General features: G+C 36.5%; 2 protein-coding genes across 3 annotated transcripts in view; both read right to left on the reverse strand.

Moving 5' to 3' along the window:
* The window catches only part of LOC134746560 (carboxypeptidase B-like), a 29,686-nt gene extending 18,457 nt beyond the window's left edge, over window positions 1-11,229 (reverse strand). The window contains exons 1-6 of the mRNA XM_063680976.1: window positions 11,093-11,229; window positions 10,741-10,965; window positions 4,332-4,456; window positions 3,272-3,599; window positions 2,664-2,920; window positions 2,230-2,232 (exon numbers count right to left, since the gene is read on the reverse strand). Of these exons, the coding sequence (XP_063537046.1) occupies window positions 2,230-2,232; window positions 2,664-2,920; window positions 3,272-3,599; window positions 4,332-4,456; window positions 10,741-10,930 (903 nt within the window). The 5' untranslated portion in view covers window positions 10,931-10,965; window positions 11,093-11,229. The remainder of the gene's footprint in view (window positions 1-2,229; window positions 2,233-2,663; window positions 2,921-3,271; window positions 3,600-4,331; window positions 4,457-10,740; window positions 10,966-11,092) is intronic.
* A 2,920-nt stretch (window positions 11,230-14,149) lies between these two features.
* The window catches only part of LOC134746562 (protein lozenge-like), a 62,063-nt gene continuing 52,578 nt past the window's right edge, over window positions 14,150-23,634 (reverse strand). The window contains exons 5-6 of one of the 2 annotated variants that reach the window (XM_063680979.1): window positions 15,402-15,533; window positions 14,150-14,880 (exon numbers count right to left, since the gene is read on the reverse strand). In XM_063680979.1, coding sequence (XP_063537049.1) covers window positions 14,360-14,880; window positions 15,402-15,533 — 653 coding nt within the window. In that variant the 3' untranslated portion in view covers window positions 14,150-14,359. The remainder of the gene's footprint in view (window positions 14,881-15,401; window positions 15,534-23,634) is intronic. The other variant, XM_063680980.1, reaches the window with a different exon arrangement.

A 23,634-nucleotide genomic window follows, 5' to 3' on the forward strand; every position in this document is an offset into this window, starting at 1 on the left:
TCTTTAATTAGTTTATGTAGGTTTAGATACAATAGTAAAATAAAATACAGCGAATTTAAGTTTTTCATACAAAACTTGTTTTTTTTTGCTCTATTTCGTTTGCTTTATGTACTAGAGCTATATATAAACTAATTACAGGACTAGATATACCTTATGTCATTGTATATGCAAAGTTTCATTACAATCCAACTCGTAGTTTTAAAATGAGAACGAAACTTCGTTTGTATGGGAAGGTGAAATTCGGCCGAGCTTGCCCGGGACTCTTGCCGTACTGGAAACGTTGAAGGTTACTTTGACAAGGAACGCCATAGCAGTTAAAAGCGTTATTGGCGCCACGGGCACGACTTCTTACGACGCCGTTAAGGGTTCTTGGCGTTCAGAGTTAATTGACTGTACTAAGGGTCGGTTGCACCAAACCGTATGTCACCGTTAAAGATTCGCTAAATTTTATTGTATGGGAAGTTTCATCAGATCTGCTGCGTGACGTTGATCAGCCTGTTAACTGTAGTTGGTGATCTGCTAACTGATCCTGTTGAAATAAGGTTTTCAATTATGGTCATTTAAATTGTGTCAACGAAGGTTTTAGTAATACTAATATCCTATAAGCACAAATTAGAATTTAATGACTGTTTAGCGAGGTTCCTAAGTAGATTATGTCTAGTCAGATAATTATTTTTGTGAGTGATGCTTTATGATGCCACCGATGTCGCCTTATGTATTGTGGTGCCTTCTAGTATAGAATATTAAAATAAATAGTGATATTTCATTATGCATCGCGTTTTATTTACTTTTACCAAAGATAGATATAACTCCGTAATAGATGGATACAGTCTAAGGAAAAAACGTGCCTCGAAAATCACGAAAATTTGATTCTCGATCAGATGGCGCCACTAGTTTTGGCCTACTCTCGTATAGAGGGCGTTGACTGTTTCGTTTGTTATTTATAATTTTAACGCATACCAGTGAAAGAACATGGGTCAAAATCATATAAAAATAATTAATGCAAATAAAAAAATTATTTATCCATATTGAAATACATTTTAACGTATATTTATAAATCTTCATTTTTAGTTTTAAAGTATGTCGATAGATGGCAGTGAATTTACTGGGGTTACAAAATTTACTATGACAGTACCGCTCTATCTTATTATATCCTCATTGCTTTTACCAAAGAGAATATCATGTATGACTAAAACTTTTAGAACGCCATTTGACTTTGATCCTTATTCTTTCACAGATATGTGTTAAATTTGTTAAATATCAAAAAGTATCGCCATCTACCCGAGAAGAGACCAAAGCTATGGCGCCATCGCTCGAACAGATGACACCACCTTTGGCCAAAGAGAATAGATAGTTTGATTCTCTTTGTTTTGGCTTATACTCGAATAGATTGCGGTATTTTTTGATATTTAACAACTTGCAACACATATCAGTGAACGAATAAGGATCAAAGTCAAATGGCGTTTTATAAAAGTTCTAATCATCTGTCGAAAGATGGCAGTAAATTGACTGTGACTACAAAATTGACTATGTCAATACGCCTCTATTTAAAATTATCTTTACTTTTACGAAAATAATAACAACCACTGCAGTTCGGGGAAAAAAATATTAACACACACAGATAATTTAATACTAATCGTGAGTCGTCGATTTAATCTAACTAATACTTATTGTTGTTTGCAAAGACTTATAACTCCGTCTGAGGAATAAAGTCTAAGGAAAACGTGCCTCGGAAATCAAGAATCTCTCCCCTATTCTCGTTTAGATGGCGTTGACGGTTAAATACAAATAAAAAAATCATTTATGCAAACTTTTTGATATTTTTAGTTTTAATCGTGTGTTGATAGATGGCAGTAAATTTATTAACTACAAAATTTACTATGACAGTAACCCTCTATCCTATATATTCTTCTTTGTTGGTTGGAACCATCTGCCAATTAAAAACTCGCTTTAAGGACATGGTTCTTGCCCCATCAATCAATCCATATAAATTAGAAGTGGGCATCTTGATCTAAGAAAATAGCGGTGTACACCCTAATAATTTACGTTTTTGAAAATAAAACAAAGGAAACTGATGCCAGTAATACATGTTTATTAACATAGCTCTATATACATTCATTGTAATTTGAAAATATAAATATACTATGTAGAAATTCACAAATTTTATAAAAACGTGGTTATCATACAACATTAGGCTTGGTGTTCATCATTATTGCTGACGGTTTCAACGGTCTCATATCATAACCGATCAATACGGGCACATTGATAAAATAAACGCCACCTCGAAACTAAATTCAGCAACACATATCAATCGGTATCGCTCACACATTATTGCAATCTAATACATATCACAATCGATGCACTTATCATAAATAAATTATAAAATTGTCAACCGAGTCCGTTTAAAATTAATTACAAGTATAAAACTATGTCAAAAACCGACTCACTATGTACGGTCACGCGGTCCACGGTGCTAAAACGCAAAAGTACCAAACGTTTTTAGACACAGGATCACCGATTAGTCAACGGGAACGACACAAAAATCGTCTAACATGTCTTCTAAGAGTACATACACACTAGCGGATGAGTCACTCGGCGCGCCGGGGGTGTCGCGCTCGGAGCGGCCGTCTGGGTCGGGGCTAGTCGGCGTCGCCGTTGGGCACTAGCGGCTCCTCGTCCTCGTTGTAGTCCAGGGACAGCACGGAGGCGCGGCGGCGCTTGCCGGCGGGTGCGCCCGCGCCGGCGTCGCTGCGCGGGCTGTAGGCGCGCTTGTCGGGCGACGCGCGCGCGCCGTTCACCGCGCCCACCCCACCCCCACCCCCACCGCCCCGCGCCGCCCGCAGCTCCTGCTGCAGGTACAGGACCGTGCTCTGCATGCCCTCCACGTCCTCGTCAAGCTCTTGTATAAAATCGTCCAGTTCTGAAAATTAAAGTGGTCCGTTGTCATATTTATTTCGTGCCTCTGAGCGTTTCGTGCTGAAGCTTTTGCGAGTTTTGACCGTTATTAGGTGCATTCCACGAGAATGTACCTTACGAAACGCCGTTCTTCTAATAGTTCTGAAAAGGCTGTGAAAATGATATTGGGTCTGGTAATATTTCATGACTTTGCTAACAAATTGGCAGTATATTCTCGAGCTTTACGGATTTGATTAAATTAGCTGCCATACAAGGCAAAAGCATTTCGTAAGGGACATTCTCGTGGAATGCCCCATTAGTTTACATCTTAATGATAGGAGATTTGTCTCGCTGGGATTTTTAATAGATTTCTTACCTGATTGTGACTTTTTTACTTCTTCACTAAAGCTTTTTTGCAACGCCAGATCGCCCTCCAGCTTCGCTATTCGACCGCTCGACGTCATGCGGCCCAAGTCTTCGTTCTCCTGATGTAGAAGCCTACACTTTGCCATCAGCTTCTTCCCTGTATTCGAGTCTGGCGTGAACTTCCACGCTGATAATTCATTCTGTGTCTCTTCTAGTCGAGTCTTCGTCGACGTTAATTCTTGTTTTAACCTTAAGATAAGTACGTTGACGGCCGGATCCAGTAGTGTCGGTCGCCCGTTCAGACTTGCATGTGATGATTTGAGCTCAGTAATTTGACTCTGAAAATTTAATATAAATATTTGTTTGAGATAATAGAGATGTTTTGTTAACCTGGGGAGGTAAATGACTATGCATTCGGAATTATTGTTACAGCAATGAGGATGCGTATGCGATAAGAGCAGATAAGACATAGCCGGGTCGATATGGGGATGTCACTCCCATCATTTAGGTCGCATCGTCTCTGGCAAACTGGATTATGAGGTTTAAAACTGGCCGCCACAGTCAGCTATAGCCGACAAGTTACAGTATAAAATGAACAAAAACTTTATAGTAGCGACGGTCAGAATGTGAATAAGAACAGATGGTTAGATGGGATAGGTATCCCAAAAATTTTTACTTCTATCAAACATCCAACGTAATTAATTACTCCTACATAGTTTGGGACTGAAAGATACGTAGTTTAAAATTAAACACAGTGTTCTAATATGTACCTACAGGGTGAAATTTTAATCACCAGCCTTACTCTGCGTAGAGACATTATAGGTCATACTGAATAACTTTTATTATGGGACCAATGCCGAAATCGCGAAAACATATTTGGCTGTTTCATACATACATTCCGGCTGATGAGGTGCCGCTGATTTCTATGGCTGGTGATAAAAATTTCACCCTGTATATTGCAAGCGGTTGAGTGAAATAGGGTAATCCAATAGGACTAAAGTAATCCATTTTTTTCTTAACTCTAATGAACCTATTGTTATGCTATAGGCATATGAAAGAGGACCACTTACAACATAATCTTGGATCTCTTGCTCTTTAGCAGCAAGCCTCCTAACAAGCACTTTCTCTCTATGTTGTGATTCTGCATATTGTTGTCTGATTTTGTCTTCTACCTCTTTCGCCTTTTCCAAGCTACCTGAAGGTGGTTTACAATAATATTAGTAACAACAAAATAGATGAACTACAATTGTTAAAATAAAATATTATATACATAATACATTAAAAAGGAGTTATTATGTTAATAATGAGATAAATACTTAGGTAATATAGGCAGCTACTTTAAAATATACACATGTTAGGTAAGATATTATAGACAAAGTTACAAAAATCTTGAAACATTATAAAACAAGGTTCTTGCACTAAATGTGACTTTCTGTCTAAAAATACGAAATAATGATTAAGTAAATAGTTACCCATTTGTTAAAAGGATAAATATATATACAAAATTATTTAATTTGTGAATTTGATAGTTTATATGTGATCAAAAGCTTGTATGCTGTTGCTGCGTACATTAATTAATATTTTGGTTAAAAAGTGCAACAAAATGTGAGTTTACGTAGTAAATGAATCATAGAAATAATTAGGAAAGCAAGTGAAATTATAATAATTCTGAATTTTAAAATATTTGATCCAATATTGGGATTAAATATTTTAAAATATTGAATATTTTTTTAATATTTCATCCAATATGTGATCAATTGATATTATGTCCATAAATAAATTGTACCACTAATACAACAATCGACAATACCTTAACAAATTCACAGCAAACTGTTTTTCTGCCATCTTATGTCTAAAAACCTTACTAATCTGGTTTTGTTATAAGAAACTTAGTAGGGTTTACAACATAAAAAGGCAGTACTTATAGTAACAAAAAAAGTGTATGGAATTTGTTTTTTGCTTCCATCAAATTTAGTAATTTGATGTAGTACATATAATTATGGTACATAAAACTATGGTTTATACATCAAATTATGTAAAAAAAACCTCATAGTGTCAATATCCAGATAGGAAAATTAGGACTGTGTTTGCATAAAGAAGCAGTTATCTACTATTCATCTTAAAAGTAGAAATGTCAGGAAACAGCTTTCTCATTAAGTGGGTTTTCCATTTCGTCTGGAATCATATGGATTTAAATATAAAAAGTATGTAGGTATTCACTTTTAAAAGCAAAATTTCTCTGCTGCTATTATGGGAATACACAATCAATAAATTTTTTAGTCAACTGCTATTACAAGACAAGAATTGTTGACCTAATTTTGGTATGTACAAGTTTCCTTTAATGATGTTTTTATAGAAATGGTATTGTGAGTTGCACCAAGTGATAAATGTTTATCATATTCCATATTATCATTTCTCTTTTATGTCTGTGTCAAAAGAAAAAGATGTAACTACAGCCCTCTGCCACTTTAAACCAGTTTGAAGGCTACTTATTGTCATAAAATAGCACTTGTTCAGCTTGTATCTTTCTTAGTCATAGTACTGTGATTATACAGATTGGATTTTCGTATTGGGTCAGTGAGGGCAGCTACCAGATCCCGTGCTGCTACGCGAAAACCTTATTAGAAAACAAAGAAGAGAAGATGAAATGTGAATAAAATTTCACTTTATCTCCATAGTAAATGTATGGAAAAAGTTTTCTTTAATTTGTGGTTTTTAGCACATTACCCCTATGTTATGTTGACCCCTAGGAAACTATACTGGATAGGAATGGAATCGATTGGCATAAAAAAATAGCATGTGAAAAATAAAAGTTATCATTTTCATACAAATTGCATGGAAGAAGTTTTCCTCAATTTGTGGCTTTTCTAGCTGTTCATTTTTTTTGGTCCCATACAAGCTTTTGATCCTGGATAGTAATGGGATGGGATTGATTGGCATAAAAAAAAAGTCGAAAATGACCTTTTTCTCGCACCCTGTATGTTTTTTCCAAAATTTTTAATCAAGGGAAGGTCTTCTAAGACCATTTTGACGTAGCAGTACGTGATCTGGTAGCTGCCCTCACTGGCCCAATAAGAAAATCCATCCTGTATAGGGTATTTGACTGTATTTAAAGTAAATCATTTTACACCATGCATGAAATAAACCAGAAGATTAATAGAGAAACGTAAACAGCAGTTATTTTTAGTCACAATTTCTATTTTAAAACCCGTATAAAACTATAAGGAGTAGGTAATTTGATTGTAACGCCACATGCTATATAAATTCCATAGTAGCAAAATCGTTTTGACAGTAGTTCGAAAAAAGAAACTGATTTATTTGACTAGTAATCAAATTTATCAAATACCAATTGGATTCAAGTCTGTTGAATGGCACTCAATATGGTATACATATGTTTGATGCCAGATAAATTGAAATAGGTAAGTACACAATCGAGGAAGATAAAAGAGTTAATTTGTTCAGTCACCAGCAGGTTCAGAGCGGCCAAGGTGTTCATAAATATCTGTACAGTCAGCAGCAGAAGTTGCTAAGCGGGCGAAATGTTCAAAATTACCTTGACACGCTCTTATTCTCTTAACAATAAAGTCGCATCAAGATCATTTTGAAAACCTTTTAGCAACTTTTGCTGCTGACTGTACCAAGCCTCTGTCGTAAGATGTTAAAGTGCATGTTCAGATATTATTGAGTACCTTGGCCACTGTGAAATATCTGATGGTGACTGTATACTGGCATATTGAATATGTTGATGATCCAAACAAAACTATACAGATTTTAGAAAGAAGTATCAGATCTTTTTGACGCAACTGTAGACTTCAAAATTGTCTTTTGTATGCTTAGGACTTTATTTGACTCAATCATTTGGACTATCTTCATTCAGGGCCACTGATTTAATACCGTTTTGAGCACAGCATACAAAAAATTTCATATTGTACAGTGCCTCATATAATGTTCATACAGATTGTTGGATAGGGACAATATGCAATTGCATTTTCCTACAGCAGTAGCACTGTACGGTCAGCTGCAGAGCTGCCACGCTGCATACAAACTTGTATGCAGGGATGGCACCTTTTCTCTGCAGCTGACGTACAAAATTAGCAAGAGTTGTATATTAAGAGTAGTATATTCTTACCCTCATTAACACTGATATAATTTGTTTAACTTTTCATACAAACATTGTTTTCAGATTTTTTTAGAGTAACAATCTTATACTGTAATAACAGTTACTTTTATAACAATCATTATTTTTGTGTTTTTACCACATTATTGCAACCTGCCATAATGTGGGCTACACTCCCAATATCAGTTACTTATTGTTCATACAACACATACAGGCCAGATACTTTACTATATACACGGTGATATTTAATTGGTGAACAGGAATCAATTTTTCTAATTCAGTCATCACAAGTTATTTTTTATCATACCCAATTTTTAAGTTGAAATTAAATTTTAATTGGAATTTATTATCACCCAACTAATGGTTGGTGGTCTAGAGACTCTAGAGATTAAAAACCTCTTTTCAAAGTAACAGCCATAAAAAAGCCTTATGAGCAATTAGCTGTCAATTTGTCATTGTCAAATTGTTAAACTCCCCGCCAGATCGATGGAACTTGCTAACAGCAACACTCGTAGCTCGTAGCTGTACAAGAGTCAGAGTCAAAATATTCTTTATTCAAATAGGCCTAGCAACAAGCACTGTTAAATATTATAGTACATCGGTGAACCTTATTACAAAAGGCATAAGGTTCACCAATGTACAGTTTACAGTGTGGGTGATGGTACTCCTAGTTCCCTTCAATAAAAACGGGGTGTCCATGTATCCAGTGGTTATTAATTATAACTATAATTAATTAGACGATAAAGTGACTTGCATGAGATCTCGCGAATTGAATTCTATTTAGGTTGGTAATAAATATATTGAAGCTCCTGATCACGAATTAAATTTTATTGTGTGTAGCGAAGGTGTTAAGCAATATTTTGTATAATAAAAAAAATGTTACAAAATCTAACATTTTGTAGATATAAATGCTAAAAACAGTAATAATCAAGATTTGTATGGAATGCATCAACCAATATAGTAGGTATATTGGATGAATATAGTGAATCTTCTCTCCACTTCAAAGGGGAAAAATTAGAATGTCTCAAAATTTTAGGATATTCCCCTTCAGGAAGCAACATTATTGACTGACTTGGTCTATCCTTCTATTTTATGCATTACCAATATTACCATACGTCAAATGTTTTACTATTATAAAAAAACTTTTTGTACAGTACATAGTAAGTTAAATACCTAGGTGGTATATTTTTGTGACCAAAATGATTAAATTGAAATTATGAAATTGGTGGCTGGCATTAAGAAGGTTTGCCCAGGAAGAATGTACTATTGAAGTAAGTACTATTGTCTATTACATGTATTATTTTCGAGATTGATTGTTACTCCTAAAGTCCATGTTTGTGAATTTTAATTATAAATAAATTAAATTATTAAATATTTATCTCATTGAAGCAAAACTAATTTCGAAGTTTGAATGAAATTTTTGGTATCTCACTCAAACTTCTGTCTATTTCCTCAAGCAATATTTGTATAACATGATTTAAATTAAAATGTACAGTAGGCGCTCGGTACTCTGGCACCCGATTTTTTCCCCCTTTGCCGGATTGTTGGAACTGCCAGGTTTGTATTAGAAATAAAAGCACAAACATGTGGCACTACCGATCAATACAACCGCTCTGTAATCCGGGGTTTGGCTGTGTTAACTGCCGGATTATACACATAGTGTTTTTTTTTTTTTCCGTTAATTTCAAGGGTGCATTCCTCAGCTTAAATCAAGTAACTTTCTCAAAGACACCGGTATACTAATTAACTCCATTTCCGAATTAATAAATATTTTTTTCTAATAATAATACGAGCGTGTACACTTGCCTTAGAGCCTGTTTACGTATTGATTAGTGTTTAGTACGAGTACGAGTTCATCCTCTCTTTCTCTCACTTTAGCCTTTTTCTACCCTTTGGGTGTAGGCCTCCTTCATTTTGCGCCATTCGTCGCGGTTCTGTGCGAATTGGAGCCATTGTTTCCCCGCAGTCTTCTTAATGTCGTCGTCCCAACGCATCTGGGGTCTACTTTGGGGACGCTCTTCCCCCCATTGTCGCCACTCGAGTAGTTGTTTGCTCCACGAATCGGTCTTTCGTGCTATATGGCCAGCCCATTCCCACTTCAAATTGGCTACGCGTTTTATAACATCATTGAGTTCATCCATTTGCTACTAAACTTAAGTACTACCTCGGACGATTGATGTTCGAAATGACATTATTAATATATCACAGTTTTCAATTGTTTGGTTGTGTTAAATGAAATGCTGGTGTTATAACAACACTATATGCAACGTTTAATTACTTTTTATTAAAAACTTTTTTTTAAATTAACTATGCCATTTAGTTTTCTTAAACATACTTAACCATACCCCTAAGTTAACGGAATTCAATAAAAACACGGTGTAGAGCGGGCCATCCTAAGACGCTAATTGCCAGATTACTGGGTGTGCCGGATTGACGAGCACCGGATTACCAAGTGCCTACTGTATCATTTAACTTTTAAACCAAAAAAATCTTTAACAGGTTTTTTGCATAGAGGACAGATTTATAGCTTCTTTATATTTCACATAAGACTGACCATATTCCTAATTCTGTTCAGCAATGTTCCAGAATAAGTAATGCTCCTGGTACTGAATTTGTTTGGCAAAAACCAGGAAATTTCAGTTACAGCGTTTTGTATAGAATATACCATGAGCACACCAGAAGTTTTTAAAGAAAGTGGGCAGCCTTATGAAATCACTTATTAGATTAATATTATAAATAAACAATAACTTGGTGAAAAGTTTGACAATTGGTAGCTATTACAAATCCAAATTAAAATAATGTTGAATCAAGTGACATTTACAATAACAGTTTGGAGATGAGAAATAAATATACAAACAAATAAAGCTAGTAAGTACCAAATAATCTTATAAATAGACCAAAAGAAGAAAAGAAAATCATATTTACTTTTTCATGTGAACATAAATCAGATGAATCTGCGCCTGGCGCCCCAAAGGCTGCCATCTTGGATAGAGTGAAAGCACTAGAACACTGGCACAGCTCCGGCTTGCGGAGACCACTTGACCTCAGGTCGCCTACACCATGACCATTGTAAGCACTTCCACTGAACACTCCACTGCTAACACAGGACACCATCTTCTGAACCACCTTCTTGTTTTAACTTAAAACACCTATATACTCCCTTGTACCACAAATTTTCATCATAACATTCCAATATCACAGTAACATTTTCATTTAACATGTGTCATAACAGTATCACTAGAATTTTAGTTAAAGCATTGTCGATATACAGAAGAACTAAGTAATGTTTGCACATAAACAATCCGCGGGCGGATCACAGGCCGACCGTGACGCTACCAAGCCGATGAAACTGTCGTAAATACCTTCCAGCTGTTTGTTCAAGGTTTCGAGATGGTCAATGTACGAGTCCTGCGAGGACCACGCGGACCGAAGCGTCTCCGCGGCAGCGGCTTCGAGTTGGTGCGCGGTCAACACAACGCGCGCGGCGCTCGCCCCGCAGGTGCTCGGTGACGCCGCCGCCGACTCGCCATGCCGCTCCGACTCCTCGGACATTGCACTCTTACAAAAACGTTTAGAGGGCCTTTCGACTGAAACCAAATAACTGCTGTTAACGCCGCAAATTGTACACTCATTTGCATTTGGCCGCCGTTATCAGAAACCTGGAATTCACGTTCTTATACAACGAGAGGAGCTAACAGATGAAGAAGTACTTACACTTTTTAAGCGTTAAACATAAAACTGTGAAGAAAAACTATACATTAGTTAATACTTTATTATTTAAATCGTAATTGTTATAAAAAATTACGAGGACACCGAACGGTACTCTATAGACGCCATTTTATCACGTAGCACTATAATGTTGCCAGAAATGCCAGATCCAGATCAGATAGTTGCCAGGTCAGGTCAGAATGCAAAATGTGTGTAGGTTGGTATTCCACTTCCACCTGTTCAATTTCTTTGCCCAGTGTGCATTGCGTCTCACTCTCTCATTAAGCAAAATGTGAGACGCAAATACACATTGGACCAAGATATTGGACAGATGGAATACCATCCTCAAGTGTGTGCGACTGTCTCTCTGTTATGCATTACACAGGAACTACTGATAGAATATGATATGATAATACAATGATATTACTTATTTCAAGAAACGTGTTTACAATTTAATGTGAAGGTAAAAAGGGTTTTTTTTACATCTAGCAATACCAACGACCCTTTTTGTGCCATTTTTAATAAACCATTAATTATTGGTTACGTGTCCATTTTAATTATTAAAATGGACACGTAACTTTAATGTAATTCATATTTCAAGGTCAAGGTAAATTATTAATTTACATTTTAAAGTTTAGTTATTAACGCCATCTACCATCTACCCCAACAACAAAAGACTGATATGGTATGAACATGGGCTGGTGTTAGTTAACCCATCGCCTAAAAGATCGATAGATGGCGTTCTGAACCATTATCGCCGTTCTACCTCGTTCTCGTACCAATGATGTTAGTATACTAGATAAGAAGATATAAATATGATTGTCTCGTACAGAATTGTTATTTTATTATAGCAACAGACCGCTATACTACACCAGAAGGGCTAGCTACCCCGAAAATTGAAAATCATAATTTTTTTGTCTGCCTCTCTACTCTTCAGTTTTTCATGGTAATCCATTAGAGCGGTACTGTCATAGTAAATTTTGTAACCCCAGTAAATTCACTGCCATCTGTCGACATACTTAAAAACTAAAAATGAATATTTATAAAAATACGATAAAATGTATTTAAATATGGATAAATGATTTTTTTTATTTGCATTATATAATTATTTTTATGATTTTGACCCATGTTCTTTCACTGATATGGGTTAAAATTGTTAAATAACAAACGAAACCGTCAACGCCATCTATACGACAGTAGGCCAAAGCTAGTAGCGCCCTCTGAACGAGAATTATTTTCGAGGCACGTTTTTTCCTTAGACTGTATCCATCTATTGGTTTTTCAAACAGAATGGTCAGAGAAAGCGGGGATTTCCGCAAGTAAATGATTGCATATTTTTAAGTACCAAAAGAGTTTTTTAGTTGTAGTTTTTAAGTATTTTTTCTACTCGTCGAGTATAATCTGTGTATTACAACTTCACATGCAACACTACAACCTTACTCTTTTCAACGTTGGATAGTCTATGGCACTTCCGACTCGAGCATAAGAATTTTATCGATACGGTTTAGTCAATTATAAAAATTTTGAAAATAGAACATACATTTCGAGGAGACTCGATTCAATGCATCTGCTTTGTGATTGGTTGGCCAACAAAAACATTTTATTTTATGTTGTAGTAGAAACAATTTCTTCATAAGTCAGAAACGCGCATGTGACACCCTTCATATAGCAACATCCATACCCTACGAAAACCACTTAGCGTTGCTTGTTAGTCTCCATAGGCTACGGTGGCCAAAATCGAGACAAAAACTGTCTTAAAATTGAATTTAGCGCGGAGCAGGTACCAGGGCCTCATGAGTTACGAGGAGGTGTCGTTGACCAACCCGCCGGGTGCGCCGCGCCCGGCGGCCGGGGCATCGGTATGAACTGTATGAAGGTATCGCGGGCTGCGGCAGCTTGCGTATCTTAGCTGTATACTTTTGGTTTGTTTACCTATATGATTCTACTAGTTGAAAGTATTATTTTTTTGTCTCGTAGAAAAAGTATTGTATACAATAGTGATATAATCAAGCTTTTCAATCTCGTACCTTAACTTAAGCAACTCAGCAAGCTTCGTTGCTTAAACACGGTACTCGACTGAAAAGCTCTCTATTATATCACGATTGTATAAAATACTATTTAAGTATATGTTGAACCCATTTTGTCAGTAGAAAAGGCGCGAAATTCAAATATTCTATAGCAACGGTTCTCAAACTTTTTGGTGACGGAACCCTTTTGGAAAGCGAAATATTTGACCACACGTAAAAAAAATCGTTCGTCACTGTAGACCAGACATAGGTACCTATAAAATAGCTGGTTTGTTTTTCTTATTATTACATACATGTATATTCTCGCGGAGCCCCAACAGAGGTTACGCGGAGCCCTGGGGGGTGGCCGGGGTCGCGTAAAGCGGGATTACTGTATGCTCAGTTCAGTCTAGATTCTAGAGCTACGATCCTCACTTACAAGGGAGTAGCAAAAAAAATAAATAATAAAGTTTAAATAAATAAATCAAATTCCCCAGTCGTCTTGAGCTGAGTTGAGCGGTAGATCCAGTGTATTTTTTTACTCGGCAGCATAGTTAAGTGATGACTTGAATCTCGTCCAAGATTCCATTTTAGACTTCGGTAGCTCGGTACGGTGCAATTTTGGAGTCTTTCGCTTGTTCGGGTTTCAATATCCCCCGTTGCCGTTTTGTCGCCTAATTAAGTAAGTTTATAAAATGTAGTAGTAGTAGGCCGTTGACTGATTAAATTTTTTAAATAAATAAATATTAGTATGGGGGTAATCAATAACTAAACCTCTTGTCTATGTATGATAAGGATTTTGACCGAATATTTACCTAGTCATCTTTAAGCATTTTGTTTCGAGAACTACTTTTCTGTTCTATAGATACAGCATAAGAGCATAACCGAGGTTTGAACCCATGATTTTTGACCACCACACACCTTCCACATACATATGAAAGGTTAAGGAAATAAAATACTGGCAATATATTTTTATATTTTATTATCTTACTCATCATCTAATAGATATCAACATTTTAATTAAGTAATAAAATTAATGTTTAACATTAATTGAGCTTAGATTATTTCTATACAGTTATAAATATATATAAACGAAATATTCTAAAAGTGTGCCCATTTGAGCAACCAAAGCAAGTCAGGCATAAAATATTGCTCGTATACACCGACGCCATGAGGGCCGCTCAAATAGGGACACCTCTTAACAATTGGACATCTATTAAATCACAATATGTACAACATTAGGATTGTCCTTAGTTATGACGTAACGTCAATAGGGTCGCCACACTTGGTCCTGATTGCCACCGCCGTAAAGCCCGTGTTTCACTTCATCGTTGTTTTCACAATTTGGAACTAACCCGCTGGCTTCAGCGGCCTGTAGCTCCGCAGTTATAGAAATACCACCATCTATATCACTAATTTTGATGTCTGTCGGTATTGTATACTGTTCTAAGTTATGCTTATCGGCTGCACTATGTAAGTGCACGTGTATTTGGTTCTGATTTACAGTTGAATAGAGGTTGGGTAGGAGCATTTGAGGGTTGGAGTTTATATAGGGTGTGTGCGACTGTAGACATGATGGATTGTTGTTTATATTATTGTATTGGTAATTGTTGAAGTTGTAGTTGTTGGCAGGCCAGGAGTTGTAGTAGTTGGGGTCGTAGCGCTGCGAGGTGGTGGGGTTGAGCTCGGTTAGAGCGCCCGCTCCGCTCGGGCTTCCTTTTACGAAGCCGGAGCTGGTTGTTTGGAAGCCCCCGTAGTCGCTGTGAGGCAGGGGGATGTCTGGTAGAACTGTTGACAAAAAGGATTTGTTAATTAGTTATATCGCACAATTTTTAAAAGGGAGGAGCAGTTGCCTGCTAATCAGTATAGGTATCACACGTTAATAAAATTACTAAATTTTTTTTTCTCAATTTCATACGCATTACAGTTAAGCAGAACGATACAACAGTGGGTGAATTACAAGTTATAAGACTTCTAAATAAGAATATACGTCTTAAGAGAAAAGTGGACGATTACCTACATGTTTTTTTTCGATATCATCAACTCTTAGACGCTGTCACCATGATATAAGCACTTAAGTCTAATGGAATATATACTTTTTTACAAAAGAAAAACACAGTCTGGGCTAGTAGTAAGTACCTAAGCTGTAAGGCCCCCTGGGCTGGGTACACGGAGGCGATAAAGGAGTACCCGCCCAGTAGTCCCGTACTATTATGCCCGCCAGTCGTCTATCATCGCCGATAATGTAGTGTAGAGGAGCCATAAAGGGGCAGGGGCACAGAAAATATGCTAGGGGATCTGACGCGTACCTGCGGGTATATGTATCGCTGGATCGGGCTTGTAGTAAGTAGGCTGTAACGCCCCGTACGCTGGGTACACGGAAGCGGTAGAGGAGTACCCGGTGTTCCACTCGCTGGCTCCAAGGATATTTCCGCCCGTTTCTGGAAAAGAGAAAAAAATAGTTATTAAACAAGAGTTGAGTCAAAATTTGTACATTTGAGATATGTACCATGGCAAACCAATTTGTCAGTAGAAAATGGCGGTTGAATAATATAGGCGCGAACGATCGAGTATTTCTAAGAATTTTTTAATTTTCTTGCTGACAAATTGGTTTCCCAGAATATATTTAAAAAAAATACTCTCGGGGGCTTTCCTTAGAATCATAGACAGGATAATTTTCTTATTTTCTCCATTGAACAAGTGAAATCAAGTGTTCTAATTCTAATGGACACTTCTCATAATCGAGCATTGAATGTATTATTTTAAATGCACCTACACACGAGCCGGTGAGAAGGTTGGGTAAATCAATCGTTTATTGTCAAAGCTCATCACTATGGCAGTCACGCGACTGGGCTCATTCCGGCTTTGACCGATGAATTTACCGCTCTACAGGAAAAAGGAAATTTGAAAGAAAAAAATGTAAAGATTTAATAGCAATTTATTAGATATTTATTAAAGCTTAGACCCTTTACCATACTAACGGACCATAAGCGAATGACTTTCGCTATTAAAAAGTCTCTTGACAAGTGTTCTCCCAGGTTATTTCAAAATTTTGATTTTAGTCGCACGTTTCAATATCTCTTTTAATTTTTTTTACGGCACGGCATTACTTACTGGTAAAACTAAACAAATAGGTATCTCTAGCATCCAGGTGAGACGGTCTTTTGTTTAACGGATTAGGGTCTTTGGCGTAAAAATCATTTGAGAAGAAGCACAAGAAGAAGAGCATTGCACATTTTAGGAGCAATTCGCAGTAAGTGTATGTAGTTAAAAGGAGGTGGCAGTTTGTTATTACATATTTAGAAGACCGTATTCTGCGAGATTTTCTCCCAACAGTTTTGGTATTCCAGAATAATACATAAAAAAGTTATTCAAGTTAGATAAGCTGGCTGCTGTTGTTGAAATGTTGGTTTTCTTTGAAATTTTTGATTTGAGCCAAAATAACAAAATACTTGTCCATTACTTTTTCACATATAATCAAACCAGTAATTAACTAGCAATTTGCTTGAACAAAACTCTCAACAGAAGTTAGAGGGATTGGTCACTTTACAGTTCTTTGGAGGACAATTTCTCCAAATAGGTTGAGTTTAGGCAGCTACAAAAATACGTGTCTGTTATTTTAGACTAACTCTATAACATATATAAAATTGTTGGGTTACCTTTCCTTGTTACATAAAGTAAACAAATATTTACACAACATAAACGTTCGGATTTGACTCATACCTCATACTTATTTAAACAAACAGGCATATAATATAGTACCCACGCAAATTAAATGCAAACATGGAAATAATATGATAACGAATTTTCCAATTATCACGGGAAATAAAACTTAGATAACATCATACTCGTCAGGTAAACAGAACTTAGATCACATGAAGTAAACAGTACAGTCCCCAACCGGTACGACCCGTTTACGGAACTAATACTACGAGTGAGTAGGTGTAGAGCTGGGAATGCCGCTGATTCATACACGCAGTCATCGAGGTCGGATTGCGTTGCCGAATCTGTTTATTGGTGAAATTTGATTGTCAGGGTTATGATGTATATACTGTATGTAATGTTTCGAGTTAGATACGGTTATGGCTTTCTTACGAATATACACTGAGCGGATAAGTAATAGTACTTATTAAAGTTTACAATATTTTTAGAATTTTCAGATAGTAGGTAAAGTTAGTAGAATTACTAGTATTGACGGCAAGTATTTTTTTTATAGTTGTATCTATTGTATTCTCAATAATAAATCGTAAGCCCGCTCTACGGCTAATATATAAATTCACAACGAAGACGAAAAGGAAAGGAAAAAAGGAAAAAGGTCCTTGGTGTAATAGAAATCAGAATTTTAGATTAAATATTTTACCTCTTATGTTTTAAATCTAAAACAACCTACTGTTTTTGCACACAGTCCGTTGCAATAGAAATAATTTTTCCCCTCACTAGCTCGGAAAGTTGTCGTTTATCCTTCAATACAAGCGGGGAAAAACGCGTTTTATCCACTAGTGGGAAAAGTAATTTGACCTTGGATGGAGCGTGTTTAAGTAGCTTGACAGATAACAAAACGTAGAACGCTCATGATAATGGTTCGTTCGATATTAATTATCATTAAATAAATGGTTTGAGAATCTAATAAAAAATACCAAATTTAGCTTTATTTAATGATTTTAAGTCATCAACCTTAAAATTCCATAAGAAACGTTAGATTTTTATAATGATGTTAAATATAATTCTGAACGCACAAGTTGAGTCGATGCAATTTCAAAACGCATCGTTGACATTTCATACATCAGAACAGAAATGTCAACATTGTCAACAAAATTTTTACTGTTCCTCTCACCGACTCACGTAAAAATCAGAATTTCTAGTGTTTTCTGTTATAATATCGTAAAAAAATTAGTGATTCCAGTGATGAAGATGATCTAACGCCTGTGGATGTTGCACTTTCCTCGCTATAGTGAGGGGAAAAGTTTTGTGTTACACACGGGTGCAAATGTATTTTACTTCTCGTGTGTTAAAACACTCGCTACGCTCAGGATTCTATTTTAGAACCACTCGCTTCGCTCGTGGTTCAACTAAAGATCCTTTCGCTTGCTCATGTTTCAATTCCACACTCGCGGGTAAAATACAACTTTGCACCCTTGTATAACAAATAACTATATCTAAGTTGTGGTTGTGGCCTAATAAATGATTGTAAATAAAGTTAAAACTGTATTTTAATATATCCTTTGACTTAAAATACAGTAACACTGTAAAACTGTATAGTTTTGAATAGCTTTTGTCACGTGATGGCAATCTAAGATAAAATTTAGATCAGCTGTGTGTAGGCTATACTCGTACAGTCACTAAATCCTAATCAATTAGGTTTGACGTCAACTTCCCCTGCGCTGCGCGCGAGTCTAGCAGACATAAACCTGTGTAGCCTGCGCAAAGGCAACAGTCAACATACGCAATGTCGTATCTTGTTCACCAGTCACATTTAAATATTAACTGTAAGTTAAGGGAGTAAGGTCCATTTTGTAAGTGAGCAAAACCATGTGATAAGAGGGGTGATGACTCTTGGTGTCAATGAGCGCTCCTGACTAATAAGATTTGATGTCGTGGACGAAACGCTATGGTAATGAGTAAGTAACAAGCTTTGTATGTATATTTGCGGTACCTGACTCGGGACACGTACACACGCCCTTAGTTGCATTAATCAACAAAAAAATCCCATTTAAATTGGGATTTTCGAAGGACAATGGGTTATTGTTTGTTACTTGTGTCTGAATTTCGCTTTCACTTGTTTTCGTGAAAGTATAATGTGATTAATGTGACATGCATTGAATTGTAAACCATGTTTTTGCCATAATATTTTGATTGTAGGTATTAAGTAGGTACAGGGCTATAACCGCGAAAATCGAAGTTCGCAAATTGCGGGCATTTTTCTCTGTCACTCTAATTACGCCTGCATTGGAGTAAAAGAGAAAGATCCCCGCAATTTGCGAATTTGGGTTTTCGCGGTAGCCCTACAGATCTCACTACCCACTAGGCCAAAATGGTCGTCATTTCGAACGGCGTTTGATGATATAATGTACGATTGTAATCTCGGCTAGGCACCCAGCTAAATATAGCCATTTTGGAAAACAAAATGCATCTAGAACCATTGTATCAAACACCAAACCAAAGGCGCTAATGTTTTGTTTGCACAGTTATAACATATGGCAAATTCATTTAGTTTAGTTGCTTGATCATGCGGTTTCTCAAAACTTGCTGTTATTTACTCAACTTGATTTATAATTCAGAAAAACCAGCATAAATTGACCTTGAGAACCATAACAACTGTGTGTAGCCAGAATTCAGATTTACACTGTTTTACATACAATAGTTATTACTGCACTGACGTAGATATATAGAGGTAATTCCCTTGTTAGTAGAAACGTATCGATTATTATTAGAATATTTAATGAGAAGCTAGAAACCTGTTATACGGAAATAACTTGTGATTAAACAAAGAGACTATTCAGGGTTTTACGAGGGTTTGTTGGCGTGAGGTAATGGGGATTCTACAAATTTCTAATATTTAATTAATAACATTAAGGCAGGCAGTATTTAGGAGGCAGGTTTAGGGACTAGGCTTCTCGGCCATGATCACACTTCCCAATAAACACAAGTTGATCCTAGACTACTGAAACTTTTAAGTTTAAACATCGATGAATTATAAGTAATAGGTTTAAGTTAGTTATAAAATAAAATTTGAAAATATCAACCCTTAAGGGGGTGAAATGGGGGGTGAAAGTTCGTATAATTAAAATGAAAAACGACAAAAGAACGCATGGGAAGATCATTCGCGCCTAAACAATGACTCGCGGTTAAATAGTGGGTTTATAAATCATAAAATGTCCGCTTCTTTGTTTCACGTATCTGTAAGTACGATGGGTGAATCATGTGGCAACGTCAAATATTTACTTATTCACATTTAATTACCATTCTAAAGTCATCTTGTTTCCTTTTATTTTAATTAAAGGATTACCTATGTTTCAGGGTTTAATTAAAATTTGCTGATAGATATCGCGGAATTAATATTACGTACTGAAATTATAATGATTATAGTAGTTAAGTGGCGCGTTTTGAGATTTAGTACGGGGATATTTCTCTTACACGCTTAATTGTTCTACTTATTTTACGTACTGTTCTTATTTCACGAATATTGTTAACTTGTCATGCAAATAGTTCCCTCTATTATACCTACTGAAAATGGCCTCACAGTAGATCGGGTCAGCCCGTGCACTTACGGCGGCGCTCTCCTGAGAAAGAACTCAAAAGCCGTTCAGATGGAGTGTGGTGGAATTAACTTTAACTGGTCTATATGCACGTTAACGACGAATTCATTACCTACCATGGGCTCTTTATACGATTTCGAATTGTGGTTTTTCTTTGTTGTACGTTTCAAGATAACCTTTGGGTATAGTACAGTCGACTCTCGTTAATTCAAAACTCGAAGGACTTAAAATATTACGAATTATCGAGAGTTTGAAATATCAAATAGTTCGAAATTTTTGAGAGAAAAAATATGAAAGTTCGAATTATTGAGTAATAAATAATAATCAATTATTGTTTCAATATCAAAAGTTTAGAGGTACATACATGTACATACATATATAATGTAAATTAATTTTTAGTCTTTCGGAAGAAAACTGTACTTAATTTGTTTGCTTCAAAGCTCATTCATTGCTGAGACTGATCAATAACTTTTTCTTTTCTTGAAAGTGCGGAAGTGTGGGGCTAACTAATCATTACCAGGCATCGTAAACTGCGAGCGAAATCCATTGAAATGACGTATGACGTATGACAACCAGTAACATCCCTAGTACTTCAATGGTTTTCGCTCGCAGTTTACGATGCCTGATCATTACAATAAACAATTGCTCATGCGATGAACTTTAACTTTTGGCTACAAATTTAGGGTATTTACTTACCTCTGCAATCTGATAACTTTGAATTGTCGAGTGTGTGACGACTATGATTTCGAATTAACGCGTCGTTTTGTCACGTATAGCGATGATTTTTTTGTTCGAATAACCAAGTGCTTAAAAATGTATTGATTTTTTTCGAAATATAAAGAGATGTTCTAGGGAACTCGTAATAACTTCAAATTATAGAGAGATTATCGCTGGTTTGAATTAACAAGAGTCGACTGTAGCAAATAATTTATATACAAAAATTTTCTAAAATAGTAAACCTATGATTAAGTCCGTAACAAAATTGACGTCAAAAACAACCCCACTTGCCACACATCCATATCACCCCCACCACACTAGATTGGAAAATGAAAAACCAATTTTGTTTAGCTAACAACCTGCATTCGATTCAACTTCGCAATTACGTGCTAACGTTAAAAGTGTCTGATAATTATTTTCATTCGTGTCGATACCAATGCCACTCAGCCCGCTCAACGAGTCCACTTCATTTTGCGGTCCGACCGTTCAGTGTTCCTAATTTTGTGCGCTCGGACATGAAATTAAAATCGGGTTAATGTATAAATGAGATATGCACTTAATAAATATTTAATTAGGTGTCTAAATAAAAGCGTTCGGTGCATTGGGGGTTGCGGTTCGCGTGCACCGCTGTAATATAGTGGCGCGCGCAAAAACCGCGGATTTTGCTACGAATATCGCTGTTGGGCGAGGATTGACTTTGATTAATGGTGTTTGAGTATTTAGATTTTGTAGGAATATTGACACACATATTGAAGGAAGGAGGCATAGGGCCGGAACGAATAAACAAAACACTGAAAAAGGGGCTCACAAAAGGTTTCAGCAGCGCCAAAGAACTAAGAAGAAATAGCAGATGTAGGTAGCAATACTAAAGTGTACTAACACACATTAACTAATATTTTATGCAGTCAGTCTTAGAGCGTTTTCACATTGTCCGATCCAATGTCGCATGTAGAACCCTACATACGCGTAGACAGGCCGCGGGTCGCCGTCTTCAGCGGTCACGCACACTACAACAAACATGCCTACAATACGCACACAAGCAAATATTATCGGTCCGACAGCTGACGGGTGGCTCCGACATGGCTGAAATTATCGGAAGCGCCTTTCTGATATAGAATGTCCGAAGGCGCCTATGAACTATAAGAAAAACAGTTGCAGGAGAGTGCTATATGGCATCAAGTCCGCCTTTTTTGCGTTATCTATCGTTTTTAGGGTTCCGTGCCCAAAAGGTAAAAACGGGACCCTATTACTAAGACTTCGCTGTCCGTCCGTGCGTCCGTCTGTCTGTCACTCTGTCACCAGGCTGTATCTCATGAACCGTGATAGCTAGACAGTTCAAATTTTCACAGATGATGTATTTCTGTTGCCGCTATAACAACAAATACTAAAAACAGAATAAAATAAATAATTAAGTGGGGCTCCCATACAACGTGATTTTTTTGCCGTTTTTTGCGTAATGGTATGGAACCCTTCGTGCGCGAGTCCGACTCGCACTTGGCCGGTGGTTTTAGTAATAATGATTTATTAATTAAATAAATACAGGAAAATACATATAATATATCTTAAATTTTACTTTAATCTGACATCCGATATCGGATCGGGCAATGTGAAAACGCTCTTACTTGCAACTGAGATCGTAACTTAATAATTATGTGCGAAAATAGTGAAGTAGATACCATAAAAGACTGGATCTCGTATGTAGCGTTGTGAGGCTCTATTTATCTAAGATAGCTTGGTTTTTTTACGGTAGATAAGTAGTTCCAGTAATTGGCAATAAGATGGATAAAATATACAATACGGTTGATAAGTGTTAAAACCCGTCGCAGACAAAGACACTATTGTGTTGCTGTCGTGTATTGATAGGTACATCAAATCATAAACTAATTGAAAAATATTACAATTGTTCACCAGTATTTTTCTCCTGACCTACAAAGCAGCTAGTGATTAATCGGTATTCTTTAATAATTGCGTGACATAAAGTCGTCAATAATTCCTTGGGTTTTCCCTACTTACGCAGAACGTACGAGTTTACGAATAAAAGCTCAAACACGAATAATTTAACTTATACTGTGAAATACTACTATATCGTCATCAGCAGCTCGACTGAATACTAAATAAGTTCTTAAAATGTGTTCATAATAATGCACCAATTCAGCTAACTATGTGAGACGTGCACCTTACTACATAATCATCATCTTCCTAGTGTTAAAACACTAAACTCCGTGTAAACTCCGTGTTATACCACGGCTCGCTAAGGGAGTCTAGGCCCATTGCAACCAAAAATGTACCTATGTTCTGAAGGACAGAGAGACCACGTAATACCTACCTATATTCAAATTATGTAAACACACACACTACACACATTAACGCCGCAATGACAATAGAGTCATGTTCAATCATTCATGATAATAGAGTCAATAGAGTACTTATTACTTTGCTCTATGTAGTTGAAGGCGACTCGACGACTGGGCGACTCGACGAGTACGGTCGACGTCAAAAATATGTTACTGAATACTTTTGTGTCTTAATACTCCTTTGTAATAAGGCGAAAAATGTAAACATATATTTG

This window comes from Cydia strobilella, chromosome 13 (assembly GCF_947568885.1).
Source record: "Cydia strobilella chromosome 13, ilCydStro3.1, whole genome shotgun sequence".
In the NCBI taxonomy this organism is placed as follows: Eukaryota; Metazoa; Arthropoda; class Insecta; order Lepidoptera; family Tortricidae; genus Cydia; species Cydia strobilella.